Source organism: Toxorhynchites rutilus, chromosome 1 (genome assembly GCF_029784135.1).
Source record: "Toxorhynchites rutilus septentrionalis strain SRP chromosome 1, ASM2978413v1, whole genome shotgun sequence".
In the NCBI taxonomy this organism is placed as follows: domain Eukaryota; kingdom Metazoa; phylum Arthropoda; class Insecta; order Diptera; family Culicidae; genus Toxorhynchites; species Toxorhynchites rutilus.
In genome coordinates, this window is record NC_073744.1 from 13,211,728 (window position 1) to 13,229,322 (window position 17,595).

Below are 17,595 nucleotides of genomic sequence, written 5' to 3' on the forward strand. Positions count from 1 at the left end.
GGATGAGTACTTGAAACCGTGAAAAATCTGGAAATCTGATCTATTAAAATAACCGATAGAGCGCTTTTTATCTAAGTTGCGTTAGAGTCATCATGAAAAAAAACAGGTTTTTTGGTCTAATTTTTATATTTAAAATTCTATATGAGAGGCTCAAAATGAAAGAGGTGTAAGTGACATCATCGATTTCTCTACATCGACTCTCTCTTTTGATCATAACTTACCTGCAAACACAGACACAGCTGTATTTTACAATATGGAAAATAGGTCAGAACCTCATCTATCGGATTCTATAGCAAACTGAAATTGGAACGTTTTTGCTGTTGAGTTATTAACTAAAGAAAAAGTTGATGAAGAGAAATCGATCAAATCACTAACACTCTTTTCATTCTGAGCCCCTCACATGTAATCTGTCTTCAGGAGACTTTCAGAGCTTACAAAGACAAACATTTTGCGAAGCAGAACTTCTCAATTTTCAGCTCTACTCAAAAATACTTCACCTTCATTTGTTTGTTGTTCTTTCTGAAACAAACATGAAAATATTTTTCGGCGGCATTAGAAAGAGCATATTTGACTCTATATAATGTGATATTTTCATCACTAAGTTTTTTTGTGTATTTGAGTAAACTAAAATGTAAATCAATAAACAACCATCAATAACTTTGAGTAGGATTTGGATGTTGACAAGTTCTGCATAGCAAAATGTTGGGGTTCATAAGCTCTAAATATCGTCCGAAGACAATTCTGATGTAGAATCTTTATATATAAAAGAAGGATTTTCCCACGTACGTGTAAAATATCATCACGGGAGAACGACTGATCAGATCCACGCCATCTATATATTTTGCGAGTTTATCTTCACCCAAATTACAATGATAGATTACTTTGGAAAATATTTGAGATGATTAGAAAAATTCGAAAAAATTGACTATGCATATCTTTATATATAAAAGAAGGATTTTCCTACGTACGTGTCATCACTGGAGAACGGCTGATCAGATCTGCGTCATCCATATATTTTGTGAGTTTACCCAAATTAGAACAATAGACTACTTTGAAAAATATTTAAGATGATTAGAAAAAAATGACTATGAATTTCTTTATATATAAAAAAAAGGATATTTAAAATGAAAAGGTAAATTCGGAAATAAGAGGTACACATATGTATGTTTCGCAGTAAAAATCATCATTTGGATCAATTTTACAGATCTTAAGGATTACATACAAACTTGAAATCTATTCGTTATTTTTTGCTAACCAAAAATATTCTCTAGAAATAAATTATATGGCAGAACAACGTTTGCCGGGTCAGCTAGTTTGAAATAAAAAACTAGAAGTGGGATATATATGTGATATAACCGCAAGGTAGACGTAGGACTACCGCTGGCTCCGTAACCATCTGTTTGAAATTGCATCTGAATCAATTCCCAATGAATGAATGATTGATTATTTCTAAGGATTGCTAAAAGTTTTCCTTGTTGGTGTGTGAGTGGAAGAGTATGAGTATGAAATTGTTAATCACATGAGTTTCAACTATTTCTAACTTGTTGGTGGTCCAGAAAAGAACCGTTGGATTTGCGTAGTTCTGCAAAAGCAATTGATGAGTTTGATACATAATTCTATTTTGTTCTCGTGAGAATAATACACGAAAGTTTTCACGACCACTCCACGCGGAAGCAAAATAGAAACTGATGCTCTTGGATCTTCCTTTGCCCGAGTGCATTTGCAAGCGAGTAAAAGAAATTACAGTCTGCATGTATTCGTGATGACCGTTTCTCAAGGTGCCTTGATTTTGTGTCTGTGTTCGGAAATACATTTCGATCACCACAAGAGCAATCATCATCAATGAGCTAAATTGTTATGATTTCAATAGGCTGCTTTCAAAACAATTTCAAGCTATTGAAACATTTTATTGGACCAATAAGTGACAATCTTATAAATCTTTGACATTTTATCTTTCGAATGAAGAGATTACATCACTCCATTCAACCGGTAAAGAGGTTCAAAACCTTGCACTCCAGCGTCACTCTTGATTTCGACACTTTGAACTCACACTCCGAAACAGAAACAAAAGACGCAGTCCTACGTCAAAAAGTTAGAGCAAAGACCTTTTTTTCATGAGTCATCACGCAGCTATATTCAGCTATATCTCTTTTGGTTGTCCCATATGGTGTTTCTTTATTTTAACGAATCATTTCCTATTTTATGACGAAAAATACGTCTTTTAGTAATGGTGCCAAATCTGTAAACAGAGGCGAATAATCTGTGAAATTTTAAAGCCTCTATAATTCAAACCATAACCATGATCATCAATATTCAAGATAGATAATACAACAGAGGTGCAATTTTGTTTGGTGGAGGCAGCGCGCCTATTTATAAAATCTATAAATATGCTTGAAAGTCCATCAAAGTCAAGATTGGATACCAAAACGCGAAGTAAGCATAGTGCAGAGTTTGCACTGACGGGCAAGAGCAAAACAAAAGAGAAATATTGAATAGGGCCTACCTCGTCGGTTTACATACCGTTATGTGGAGATTCGATGATTAAATCACACTTACTCACACATTTCATGCGTTATTAAATAGATAACGGTGGGGGAACAAATATGTAATACCCTTGGGCCGTATTACGAGAAGAATTTTCGCGATGCATACTATCATAGTGCGCTATGTGCAAAAAAGGCTGAGCACCGCTGCTCTAACGGAACTTAGATAAAAAAAACGCTATATCGGTTATTTTAAGAAATAGAAAAAAAGTTCTACAAAGTTGCTTGAAATAACTGGGCTTAAAACATTGTCGAACTATGTTTACCTCTATGTATGTAAAGATAAGAAAATTAGATTTTTTTTATTTCATCGAAAAATCCTCTTTTTGAAAACATACAAATAAGCGCTCTATGGAGGATTGGGCGATGTTGGATCGATATTCAGAGGAATTCCGATTTTTTGATCGATTTTTTGTACTCGAAAAAATCGAGAAAATCGATCTTTTTGCTTTTTTGTTTTGTTTTTTAGAGAACATTGATTTTATTCGCACCAAAAACCATCCGACAAATTTAAAAAAAAACATTGGATCCTTTTGAATGTTGTCAAATTAGTTGTCGTTGATTTAGGAGAAGCAGTGTTGTAAATTTGATCATTACAAAACAGTTGGTCTCAATTTATATCTACACCAATCACATTCACTAGGTGAAAATTGTGACGAAATTGGATGATGACATCAGGTCCAGCCGAAACGTTTTTTTTTTCTAGACGTATTGCACGGTTAGATTTTATGGGATTATTGCCTGTGGGGATGGATTTCTGGACGAATATCAGTTGTTGAGTTTTCAATCAATTTATTTGATCAAATGATTCCATGGCGGTACAATTTTTCTGTGCTTTCAGAAATGTGAAATGTTCATTCCATGTTTAACTCCTCACCTAAAAAAAAACTCTTACAGTGCATGGCGCGCGAGAGATACAAATACATGCTTCTCTGTACCTTCCTTCCTAATATTTGTAGATTTTTCATGAATATCTCCCGTAATACTTAAATTAGGTGACCTTTAAAGTAAGGTGTGTCAGATACATGTTTATGAACAATGTAACCGTAAATATAGTTTATGACTCTAGGGTTAAAGAAGACACTTATATAGAATATGTAATGAATAAATGAATTGAAAAAAGGCATTCGCGCCTCCCGGACCATTGTGCACTGGCCAATGATAAAACACGATTCCTTTCTCTTTGGCTTTCTATCGAGAGGATTCTTAATATTTTTGACGGATTACCCTACTACTTGGTTTAACAAGGAGAGTGCTTCGTTTTATTGCGTGATTTATTTGAAGACCCGCGACTCAACTTGTATGTTGCTTTTTACCAGAGACGGGTTAGTGATCTTTCAAACATTTACTGGTCTTGTTGAAGCAATGTTGCTGTTATATTTTATTATATTATTAGAATTTTTCGGCATAAGAGGGAAGAAGTATTTTTGCCCAGTGAGGTGCACACTGTTTACATGTCTAATTGATTTAGGTGAAATAAAGGAGGCTAAATGTTATAAAACTGTGGAAATGTTTTACGATCCTGCGTTTGAGTACATTGAACAATGGAGGGGTCTAGGAGAAAACAACGGAATTATTGAATGGTATCAAAGCTTATTCCTGAATGGGCAGAGATCCAAAGTAGAATTAGTCAACTAAACGTCTTGTTTAGATAGATAAAAACATTTTGTTTGAATGAACAATGTTTAAAGGAATTATTATTAATACAGTAGAAATGTAAAACAAGGGATCCGTGCCCGTTTCAAATAGCTAGGTGCAAATATAAAAGACATTTCTAGAATGTAAGGGATTTATGAAGATTACCGAGTTTTGATCTAGATTGTGACGATTTGTTTGATACTACTTGATATTTTACGAATACCATTTGATGATAAGGCAGAATGCTCATAACCATTTTCTTCGATACCGCTGATTGTTCCAACAGTATGTGTTCGGTGTGTAGCATTGTTGTCACATTTTATTCCGTAATTTTTTTTGAAAAAAACTATATCTGTATTTTTAACAAAAAAATCTGTATCAAAAAACGAACGGAAAAAATGAAAAAAAAGGTTTATTTTCATTTTGAATTTATTTTTCTTATTTACGATTTGTTAAAATAGTATCAACACAACAAAATAAATCATAAAAAGGTTTTCTCATTATAAATTGTTTTGTATTTTGTATATGGTTTTGTTGAACTTGGCTTCAATTTTTCCGTCAATTTCATCTTTGACGCTTCTCCTCGAGCCGATACATAGCTCTTCGCTTCCATATTCGCTCAACACATGCTAATAAATGTTGGATTATCAAAAAGTATCCCACAAACGACCTTACCCGGAGTGGAGAGGTGAGGTGACATTCCGTAATGTTCAACTTTTTTTTAAGTCAAGGTATCTTCATGATTTAATAAAAAAACAAAGTTTATTAGTAAGAAGTTTGACAGAGAAAATGCTCTGTAATTGATTTAATATTTAAAATTGAATTTAAAAAAATTAAATCCTGTATATTTGCAGAAAAACTGTAATTCTGTATCTGATGTTTGGCAAAAAAAAAATCTGTAAAATACAGAACATTCTGTATGTGTGGCAACCCTGGTGGGATGTCCCCAACGTTTTTCTATGTGTACGCCTCAGCAATCGGACGCAGCGGCGGCGGCGGTGGTCAATCGTTAAAACAAAACAGAGGAGGCGAAAAAAATATGGTACGTGACAAAACAGGAAAATGAATTTAAATGAATGATTTGCCGTAGAGCTCTAAAACAATGCTCACCACACCAACATCAATTGCAAAGCGTGTCATCGTCGTTGTCGGCGGCTAATTTTTTTCTTCTCTATCCGCTACGGTGTGGGAATTGGCGGCGACAGACCTTGGCACCGTTTCGTTGTGCCACCCATCATCTTCATCCGCCCGCAAGAGGGGACATATGTATGTATGCTTGCTTGGCTTGTGCATACTGATTTGGAATAAAGAATAGTGAAATGATGAAATAGTAATGTTGAACGTATTATAGGCAGGAAATTTAGGCTTTAGGTTTTCTTGAGATTCGATTATGTATAGGATTTGAAAATAAATGGTCGACTATATATAATCGAGTCCGACCTGTATAGCGCTCATAAACGATGAGATGAAACTTTAGGTTGGAGTTTCAAGTGTCATTTTGTTCCTAACTTTAGTTAGTTGCAGGAATTTATAAGTAATTTGATCAGCTGTCTACAAAGGAGACGCCAGAGAATGAATGGTCTTAGGTGAAATTATTCAATAAAACTGTGTGTAAAGCCCAGCTATTTACCCCAGATGGCACCGGAGCAGTAAACAGAAGACGGTAGTCAGAATTCGCGCAACGAAGCTGTACAGGAACTGGCTCTTGCCGACTTGCCGAAAACCGATTCGAATCATGCCGAACCCAACCCGAAACAAGTCGGTCCGGATCAAAGAAAGTCGAGCCAAAATAAAACGAAGTAAATTCGCGTTGACGGCATTGTGCTTCGATTGTTCGTGACGGCTTCGTGCACCCGATTTGGCGTCCACACTACATAACGAACCGAATATGCCGTCTGGTACACACCGATCGGCAGCATTCGACATAGTGTGGACGCGCCTTTAGATCCACCAAAAGCAACTTTTGTTTGTGAGAACCGTATATCCTAATCACTAGACAATATGGGACAATATTTTGTGCTTCCGCGGCCGAGTGGTTAGTGACACCTATATCATGCCGAGGGGTTCGTGTTCGATTCCCTATCTGTCCGGGGGATTTTTCGTCAAAAAATCTGTTCTCGACTTGCACTGTGGTCACGAAAATTCTGGAGCTTATCATCTATATGACAAGCAGATCTTTCGACGCCACTGCTGGTCATATAGATCTAGAATACGGGATAGAAACCTCACAATGGTCTAGTGTTGACGCCAACAATGCTTCCTATTTTCAGGAGAAAGGGAGCTCTATAGTTAGTTGAGTTAGTAGAGAAGATTCAGAAAGGTGGCATTCAAATTCACCTAGGCTCGACGCGATCGGCCAAAGCAGCTTCCCGTTAACGATATGCCGAATTAGAGAGGGCGGTCAAACAGTCTTGTAGACGGGACCAGAGAGCCACCAATGGAGACAACCGTTTGTACCATGCCTTAGATATGTTAGAACGAGCAGGTCAGCTGTGTCAATACACATCGCAAGCGTTGGGCTGAACATTTCGATCATTCCGAGTCTCGAAGGGGGGGTATCTGGAAAATAGCGATTTTTTCGGCCGACTGGACCTCTTAGTGGAAGTTTCCAAGAAAAGTAGGCTGTATCGAATGCGTCATGTGAAATATTCGCTAGCGTTTACAGCTCGAGGGAAAACATAAAACTCAAAACGTGCAGAATAAGCGACCTTTGTTGTTTCGGGCTCAGAAAGATTCTGAGAATTTTCCTCAGAGGAGATGCAACGCTTATACGCCAGCGACAGTTTGCTCACTATGCAAGGGTGGAGTTTACTTCCCAAATATTCTTATTTCGCTATCCCTCTTCGTTGTTTCTAAAGGGTGTGTCACATCAAATTGCATCACGGAAAAAACGCTGTAGAAATTCGCCCAGTAGACCGATCCTTTTGAAAATTTTAGACAGTAAAATAAAAACTATTAAACAACTTTTGGCATATTTTTTTTATTCATACTTCGAGCCCAAGCCCGTATGCTCGTACCTTCCTCTTTACCCCGTCCATAAGGTTCTGTACAACGTCAGGTTGTAGTTTTTTTTGAACAGAAATCCATTTTCTCTTGAAGTCCGCCTCCGATTTGACAACTTTTGGGTTCTTCCGGAGGGCCTGCTTCATAATCGCCCAATATTTCTCTATTGGGCGAAGCTCCGGCGCGTTGGGCGGGTTCATTTCCTTTGGCACGAAGGTGACCCCGTTGGCTTCGTACCACTCCAACACGTCCTTTGAATAGTGGCACGAAGCGAGATCCGGCCAGAAGATGGTCGGGCCCTCGTGCTGCTTCAGTAGTGGTAGTAAGCGCTTCTGTAGGCACTCCTTAAGGTAAACCTGCCCGTTTACCGTGCCGGTCATCACGAAGGGGGCGCTCCGCTTTCCGAAAGAGCAGATCGCTGCCACACCATGTACTTTTTGGCAAACTTGGATAGTTTCTGCTTGCGAATCTCCTCCGGAACGCTGAATTTGTCCTCTGCGGAGAAGAACAACAGGCTCGGCAGCTGACGAAAGTTCGCTTTGACGTAGGTTTCGTCGTCCATTATCAGGCTATGCGGCTTCGTCAGCATTTCGGTGTACAGCTTCCGGGCTCGCGTCTTCCCCACCATGTTTTGCCTTTCGTCGCGGTTAGGAGCCTTCTGAACCTTGTATGTACGCAGGTTCTCCCGCTGCTTGGTCCGCTGGACGAATGAACTTGACAAATTCAGCTTATTGGCGACATCCCGGACCGAACTTCTCGGAACACGTCTAAACTGCTTAACTACGCGCTTGTGATCTTTTTCACTGACAGAGCATCCATTTTTGCCGTTCTTCACCTTCCGGTCGATGGTTAGGTTCTCGAAGTATCGTTTTAGTACTCTGCTGACCGTGGATTGGACGATTCCCAGCATCTTACCGTTGTCCCGATGTGACAACTCCGGATTCTCGAAATGAGTGCACAGGATTGATTCACGACGCTCTTTTTCGTTCGACGACATTTTTCCAAATTTACGAAAAATTTACAGTGAAGCATGGCTAACGTGATCTATATACTCTTATCTGATTATCTGATTATAAGCTGAAGATATAATTCCTAAAAATTAAATTTCTACAGCGTTTTTTCCGTGATGCAATTTGATGTGACACACCCTTTATTCTAGCGGCTGCATAAGTTGCCCGTTATTGACAGCTCTGTTCGGGAAAGCACACAAAACAGAACAAATGTATGAGGAAATGGGAATGCTTCCCATTTTCATCAATATAAACCATATACAGACTATGTGGTTGTAATGTATAGCAATCAAACAAATCTTAAGAAATTTACGATTCGATTGGTATGCAAATCGTTAAACACCGTTCGCAGAAAAAATAGTTTTTAACGTTAACTTTATTTCATAAAAACGTGACCTGTTTTCTGATTTGACACCCTCAATGTAAGACGTAGTCCTACGTCAAAAAACTACCAAAGGATGTTACTAACTTTTTTTATTTGAAGAAATATGTTTTAGGTGGCGGTGACACTGGATGCAGAGAAGTGATCGTACGAATTGTATGCAATAGTGAAAGTAAACAACCACATTGAGTTGTATTGGTGTGGTTACATTGCTTCCCCCTTGCTTCGTTCGAATTCGTCTGTTTCTATCGAACAAAATTGTTTGTTTCTATTCGTACAATCAAATTTTCGTGCGTACTCCTATCCAAAGTAACCTTAGCCTTAGGAAGGTATGAACTGCAGTGTCAATTTAATGACAAACTTGTTAGAAACGAATTGCATTTACTATAACAAAATTATTAGATTGTTTCGTATGAATATTAAGTGTTTATATCTAATGACATCAAAGCTCTCTATGCCGAAAGACCCGTGCAATCTCGCTGTAGAGAGCATGGATTGTCATTTTTACCACAAGCCACTCCACTGCGGGGTTTACAGGGAAAACCTGTGAAACCAATAATCAATGTGTAAGGAGAGCACAACAGTGGATTCCGTCACCGACAAGTACAGCAATTAGCAAAATGTATTCAGACTGCCATTCAGTTTAATCCGCGCAAGTGCAACCAAAAGATCGGTAATAGCGGTCGTCGGTCGCTTAGGTCAGTCAGGTGTGTCTCCTCGATCTCCTATCATAGCTACCACCACCCATTCCACCCTTGCTCGCTTTATTTTTTGCACCAAAACGAATATACGTACACTCGTTCACCACTACCCGTGTGTGCAAGTGGAGGTCTACAATTGTTCAGTACTGCCACACTACATACATCGCCATGCCGCCACCTAGTTGGGCCACGTTGGGTTCGCTATGCGAGGAAATAAGTATTTAATGTAGGAAATTACCTTGTTGGTTTCGAGTATAGAACTGCTACCACTACAAGACATAAGAAGGAATAAATGTTCATCACTATTCCATCTTGCTTTATGTTCTTTTTCTTTCCATCTCAAAGATTAGAGCACAACAAAAGCCTTCCTCTACATACTTACATACTTATGTATTGACGCACAGAATATCTTTTTCACTAAAAAATATGTACTTTCGCTAGTTTTGGCAATAGTTTTGCGGATTAAGAGGGGTGAAGTGAGAAGGAAGAATGATTCAGAATGAAACATATGTACGTAAATACGGCCAACAACGTGTATCATCTGTGAGTTTGCTCTCTCACACTTGATGCTGGTTCCGATGTTGAACCTGACCTGATGGAATGTGGATGCGTTGAAATTGCTGGTATCTTTTCGATTGTGTTTTACACCGTTGTTCCAGGAGCAATTACATACACGGATGCGATCGGTAATTTCCCCAGCAAAACCCGAACCGATTTTGGCAAGAGATGAAGGAATTGGCAACAGCAGTTTCCACCGATTATTTTGCACACTCACTCACTCACATGGGCCATTGTTGTTTCGTTTACTGTTTCGTTCCGTTTCGCGGACGGCAAAAATACGCTCTCTTGTATATTTTGTCGGTGTGTGCACTGACCCAATCGGTCGGTCGGGTTGGCATTCGAATGGCAACAGTGGTGTGTGGTGCAAAGCGATATGCGCCGCGACCATAAATGTCAAAAGTACGATGAACTCGCCGCACCGAATACATCAGCAATTCATATTTTGCCCTCGCTCGCGGCGAAAAATTCGCCCGTGCTTGTTGGTGGAAAAGGTACCGACAAAAAACCAGTCAGTTGCGGATTCCCGAAACATGCTCTTTATGTAGTCACAAAAGTATGGTCGTTTGTATGGTGTTGCTATCGTCAAACTCCACCAATTTTATCTTAGTTGAGGGAAGTTGATCTGGAAGTGATCGCACTCGTTTGATGTGTTTTTTTTGCGCATTATTTCATCCTTTATTAGCCCGTTTTTGTTAGCATTTGTTATTGTGGTTCTAGTTTTCTCCTATAGTAATTGGGTAATTATTGATCACTCATCGTTTTCATTCCATGTAATTAATGTTAATTCTTTTCTATGTGGAAGATTACATATGCACTCTCCAGTGAAACCATAAACCATTTAGTGTCGTTGTTCGGATGAAGAGTAATTGTTCCCAAAGCAGTTTCTTTTTAACAGCTATAAGCCAATTTTTATCAAATTAGTACAATTTAAGTACAATAATTCCATTCATCCGACCTTTTTTTTTATTCTAGTTTTTATCCAAACTTCAACTTTACCTAAAGCTTAATATTGATTTTAGTTATATTATAAAAATAAATAATTTTTCCTCAGCTCTTCAGTTTTTGTTCTGCTCTCCTAGATTTTTCGTTTCTAGAATGATTCAGCAATTCAAAAGAAAATCCACGGCTCCTGTTATCGAAATTATTTGTCTTTAAATTTCAGTTCTTACCACTTTTCTTGTTTCATACAACTATGGCACTGGTTCTACCTGGAAAGAAATAATAAATAATGATGATTATCAAGTAATTTGTTATAATTATTTACTTTCTTTGCATAAAACTGAATCAAGATATAACAAGCAAGATAAAAGAAAAATAAAGCAGTCTGCTTATGGCACAGATATCTAGTTTTAATATTTAATGAACTTATCTAGGCACGCCAGCTTATCTATTCCATGGCATGAAAGAAAACTTCCAACCCAAAAAATACTTTGAACCGGTCTGGAATTAAACCCAACTGCAATGCCCGTATTAGCCGTGAATTTACAAGAAAATTTCCCATCTATTAGGTTTTTGATAACAATTAGTGCAATCGCTTGTGGGTCCAGACAGCTGAGCAATCTCGGGCTAATTCGAATCAACATTTCAGGCTCTTCATAGTCAGGGTATAATATGTCCATTGGTAATCGTAATCTGCCACAACTCAGTACAAAAAATTTCGTCTTGAACAATAATCAACATCCGGTTATCCGCAGCTCCATTCAAATTATCACATGAGCTCTTTATTCCTGCCATCCTGCCGGATACCGGGTATTAGAAAAAAATCAATAATTTCTCATTAGCACAAGATAACGTAATAAAAATAAGGTTCGATTATTAAAATGCTCATTAATGCTTTTAAAATCTCAGAAGATTTAACGAGAATTTCTACCGAATTTGTTTGTTTGATATGCTATACATTACAATCGCATAGTATGTATATGGTTTAAATTGATGAAAACTGGAAGCATTCCCATTTCCCCATACATTTGTTCTGTCTATTTGTGTACTTTTCCGAACAGAGCTGTCAATAACGGGCAACTTATGCAGCCGCTAGAATAGAAAGAACGAAGGGAGATAGCGAAAAAAGAATATTTGCGGCATTAGCAGCAGCTTTCTTCTTGCTGGTTGCTTTCTTCACAGCAGCAAGTTTGGGGTTTTTTTGCAGCAATTACTGTTTTCTTCTCGCCGATAGCATCGGTAGATTATTTGCCAGCAGCGATGACATTTTTCGGATCCTTCTCGGTGGATGTCTTCAATGCCCTGACCGTATTCCCGGAAACGGAGGCCTTTTGCGATGCTGGCGCTTTCTTGGTCGCCTTCTTAGCCTTACCATTTTGGCCATAGGGGGAAGCTTCAACAATCACACAACCCCAGTGCCCTTCGTTGGCACAAACAGGCTCTTGGTGTTGACTTTGTTCATCAGCGCTTCCTTGATGAACGAAGTTAGCTTCGCCAATCAATCTTGAGCAGCGATAGAATGCTCCAACCGCTGTACAATTATAACTGAGTTAATTTCCGAACAGGCACCTGCTTATATACAGATATACTCTCGAAACTTTGAACTTACAACCCAGTATAGAAATAAAAGTCGTAGTCCGACGTCAAAATTATTCTTACATAAAAAGTCTTGAAAAAACAGGTCATGTTAATTTTTTTACAGATTTAATACTTCCCCTTGGTTCACCATGACTGGTACGCGCTAACATAAGGGTGATCACAACAAACGCGAGCTGGCTGTTCTCTCTCAGCTGAAGATCTCTGAAGAAATTATATATTTTCTTGTGAGCTAAAACTGATTGATTTTTAATATTAATATTGGATAGAGTAAATGTTTGGATAAAAAATTAAATCGACAACATTTTAGTCGGATGAACAAGAACTAAATTATATAACTCCATGATTTAAAAGAGAAGGAATGAACTTACACAAACATCACATTAAATCAGTTCAAGGCTGTTGGCACGAAAAAACTTTTACGTTTTATCATAATTTTCGGAACAGCTACTTCCATACCATTCTCCCCAAGTACTATACAGCAGTGTCCAGGTCTCCGGCAACATCAATGAATAGTTTAGCCTTCCCCATTTACCGGAAGTTGTAAAGGTAACTTATGGTTTGAGATTTCTCTGTAAGTCAGAAGTTTGTTTTTATTTTAGAATAAACTTATATAACAACGCTGCTACAAAATACTACGAAACACAACAATGTTATGTCTCCGCGAAATTACCTCTCCATTGAGCTTTGTCGCACACTACCGTATACACCCGAATTAGCCTTTCTCGAGACAGACTGGTTCAATACACACAGCTGAATTTGAACCGTTATTATTATGGTTGACATCATCAGCACGAAAATTGACTGTCTACAGATGAAAGCAAAGCATACGCTGTTGTTCCTGCGATGGTGATGGACATGCAAATCCCGAATTTCGTTGTGTGCGACGGTTAGGTTTGAGAAAATTGTGGACGGTCACGAATGATCTCCTGATCTATTTTTCTGCATGCATGCTCGTAATTATACTATTTTTCGAGTGTATATTGCGATTGTTGTACAGAGTCGTGGGAACTGTTCGTCTGTTTAATTTAAGTTTTCAGGGCAGTTCCCCGAAAAAAGTTAACCTCTAATTAGGGGGCTTGTAAGAAGAGGGTACCAAAAGTCAAGGTTCAACGGAGGTATGGTTAATCGATCAAAAAAACGCGTTCCCGTCATTTGTTTGTTTTTCCTTTATTTTTTTTCCTTCTCTTCTGTATGTACATTCTCTTCCGATTTATCTTTCTCTCCCTCTCTTATAGATTCTGCTGGCTTGTCTCTGTCTAAGGCCAGATCTGCTGGTAAGTGTGTCACCACAATCACCACACTGACTGTTGTTGTCACTGTTGAGTTGAGTTGAGCTGATGGCGACGGTGTGACACTTGAGTGACGACCACCGCGCTGCTCCTCAGTGTCAGCCGAAGTCTGTGTTTTGTTTTTTTTTTTCCACACTACCACCCAAATTCCCTTCAATACACCCCACACTCTTCTGAAACAACTAATACTTTCTAACCAAAGTTTTGAATGGTCAGTGGAAATTTCGCGAAATGACTGACCTACTGATTTATTGTTTTTATTGCTAACAATTTTACAAGTTTGTTCTTTGTTTGTTAACATTCTAACTTCCGGCTTCTACTCACACTTGTCTCAGCTGACTAGAGTTCCATCGTGCATTTCTGGCCTTAGAAAACAGAGCAACAGGAGCATCAAGCAGTAGCAGTGTCCTCCACATGGAACGGGGAATTTCGCTATTCGCGATTAACCCCGGGGAAAAACAACTGCAGCTTTTGTTTATTTGTCCAATAATAGCAGTAATGATTAATAACCATCATCCTAAATACTAATGAAATGATAGAATCATTTTCTTGAGCTTTGCTTTGAGTAGGACTACTTCGGCATTCGCCGTCAACATGCCTTAAATTGAGGTGCTTTAAGAGCGAAAATGACTGATTACTATTCTAGCAAATGGTTATTATAATTATTTTTTTTATGAATAGTAAAATTTGAAAAAAATCACTGCATATCTTCTTATATATGACGGATTTCGCCCTCTCAAAATTGAATTAAACTTTCTGGGCATGAAGACTTTACCTAATTAAGCAATTTTGCATACTTAGTTTTCCGAAAAAAATATCTAGACTAACATATGGAAATGGCAAATATTTTTGACCATTTTTTTATAATTTTTTTACGCGAAAATGATAAGTCCTACATAAAAATGATCTATGGAAGAGTTTTAGGAAAATAATTGAATTTTTAGAAAAAATACTGAAAAAATATTTTTCGTCATCCTACACTGAAAAAAAATTATTTCAATAACTAAAAGTCGATTTTCTCAAAATGGTCATCTCAAATTTTGATGAAATAGTAAATAAATGGTAGATAAATATGTGCCCTACAACTTCTCCATACATCGCAACTTGCGCATATTTAAGGCAAAAAAATTTTTCTAACAAAAATTTTTTCAAGATTTTTTTTCGAAAATTTTCTATTTGTTTATGGGTGCACACTAGGGTGCAAATGAAAATGGTCATCTGGAATTTCAAAATGTTACCCCATGGAAAAAGTTCACCACCTCGGAAAACGCCCTGTGCAAAATACCAGCTCAATCGGACTTAAAGGACCGTTCTATTTTCAAGCGATCAGCTTTAAAATGATTTCTTACCCATTCCAATGATTGAAAAATAGAATCTACTTTGAAGCTACATCCTACTAAAATTAATATTTTAGTCATTCTTATTACAATTTGTTTCACGTAATAAATTAATAGGGTTCGATTTATAGATATCGTCGACCCCGAAAAAGAATGTTTTGGATGAACTAGAATATCTGATTTTTATATAAATTCAAAAACATTGCGCATATATCGTATCAAATTCGGAAGTATAAGCAAGATAAAAATAAAACTGAGTTGAGTGTGAAATAAAAGAAAGATCGATCCAAGATAAATGCAAATTGGATCGAACGATCGATAAATGTCAAAAAAAAACTAAATTGGGCCAGGGATAGGAAGGATGAGTGAGGGGTATTGTTTATACATTTTAAATTTATTTTACATAAAATGGATAAAACTGAAGCACACATATAAAAACTGGATGAAACTGGATGATATTTGAAAAAACTGGAAGATTTTAGGGTTTAACATATAGTCTCTGGAAATTGTTCTTGATCCGAGCGCCGCTGTTAGTAGGGTAGAAAAAGTAAAAGTGCACATTAGGATTCCACATAAAGTTTCGAACATAAAGAACCGTATGTGTAGTTGCAATAGAATATAAATACAGAAAAGTATTCGTGATTTTTAGTTTTACATACAGATTTTTTCGGAGAATGAATTTCAGTCTTCCCGTTCAGATTCCTCATGTCATATATGTGATTTCAGAATCCGTTCTTCACCGATTCTATTTTTGCGATTTTCGATTGAATGCCAGATTTTTGATTCAGTGTTTGCCCTGATTCGATTTTTCAATAGATGTCAATTGTTTTGGGTCATTTTGTTGTGCTAACGCAGCACTACGTTTGTGTGTAGTTTTCCTTCTGCTATAAGAAGTGTGTGTTTAGTAATTTTATGAATTCGTGTAGATTTCAGGCTAGGTTATGTGTTTAGATATTAGAGATTTTCCGCCTTCGAAGATATATTTATTTGCAACGTCTCGAATGTTATAAAACGATTCCACAGACTGATCTTAACCTAATAGCCCTTAATCCTATTTTTAAATACATTTTTAGACATGTCAAATTCAAATACATCACAAACACTGTTGAACAAACGAAAACAAACATCCAACGGATTATTGAGACCATAAGAGGTTCTATGTCGTCTAATGAACAGTAAGTCACGCTCACGAAGTTGACGGGAAGGTGCATAAAACGAAACACTGGACAACAAAGATGGACAGTCGATGTTTCCCGAAATCAAATCAAAGACAAAAACCCGTTGTAGATTGGATCGTCTGGAGGCAAGCGTTTCGAGAGCGATAAGTCTACAACGGCTTTCATAATCGGGCATGTTCGTTGGGTCAGACCACGGTAATGAGCGAAGGGCGTAACGAATGAAGCTGCGTTGCACTCTCTCCATTCGGATTGTTTGGGTTGTGTGAAATGGAGCCCACACACATACCGCATACTCCAAGATACTACGAACTAATGAGCAGTATAGTGTCTTCATGGCGTAGATATCCTGGAAGTTGCTGGTACTACGTCGAACAAATCCTAGGACTGAGAACGCTTTGGTAGTTGTTAGGTTGATGTGTTCGTTGAATCGAAGCTTGTTGTCGATGGTCACACCGAGATCGCGGATGGAAAGAACACACTCCAGGGGTACGGACCCGATTGAGTACATGAATTCGATTCGTGATTGTCGGCGAGAAAATGCGATAGACTTACACTTTTTCACGTTTAGCTCCATACCGTTCTCAACGCACCATTTTTGCAATTCATCAATATCGGCCTGAAGTGCACAGCAATCGAGGTGAGATGCGACGGATCTGTAAATCTTCAGGTCGTCGGCGTAAAGCAGCTTTCGTGATTTCAATCGGAAGCACAGATCGTTCACGAACAGCACGAAAATTAGTGGCCCCAGCACGCTGCCCTGTGGCACACCGGATGTAATTTGGAACACACGAGAATGCGAACCGTTGATATTGACGAACGCCTTACGTTCAGTCAGATAGGAACGCAACCACTCTGTGATCCAGTGAGGGAAACCCAGGTGACGAAGTTTCGTAATGGCGAGGTCGTGAGGTACTTTGTCGAACGCTTTCGAGAAATCGAAATAAATGGCGTCTACTTGTTGCTTTTTCTCAATTTCAGACGATATAAAGCTGGTGAACGCCATGAGGTTTGTTGTGGTTGACCGCTTCTTTACGAATCCATGTTGAAATTCGGAGATAGTTGTTCGGGATGCTGAATAGAGAACGTTATGCACTAATTCCTCTAACACTTTCGCCAGGCAACACAAAATGGAGATACCACGGTAATTTTCCACGAGGTGATTCGAATCTGTTTTAAATATCGGGCAGATAGAAGCTGTCTTCCATAGCTTCGGGAAAACACTGTGACGAAGCGACTTATTGAAAATCGTTGACAGTGGCTTTTTCAGAGACTCCGCACATTCCTTCAGGAACAACGGTGGAAGATTGTCGCTCCCGGGTCCCTTGGAAGCGTCGAGTTTATTCAAAATAGTCCAAATTTCGAATTGCGTTATGTTGAAAAGTGGTAGATTCACATTCAACGTAGGGCAGTCTCTG

At 38.2% G+C, this 17,595-nt stretch overlaps 1 protein-coding gene across 10 annotated transcripts in view; it reads left to right on the forward strand.

Moving 5' to 3' along the window:
- LOC129763487 (ankyrin repeat and KH domain-containing protein mask) overlaps positions 1-17,595 on the forward strand; it is a 74,571-nt gene that overhangs the window by 14,418 nt on the left and 42,558 nt on the right. For 8 of the 10 annotated variants that reach the window (XM_055762600.1, XM_055762603.1, XM_055762604.1 and 5 more), the window contains exon 2: positions 13,612-13,650. The exons of the other annotated variants lie outside the window; for them this stretch is intronic. In XM_055762600.1, the coding sequence (XP_055618575.1) occupies positions 13,612-13,650 (39 nt within the window). The remainder of the gene's footprint in view (positions 1-13,611; positions 13,651-17,595) is intronic. 10 annotated transcript variants of the gene reach the window in all.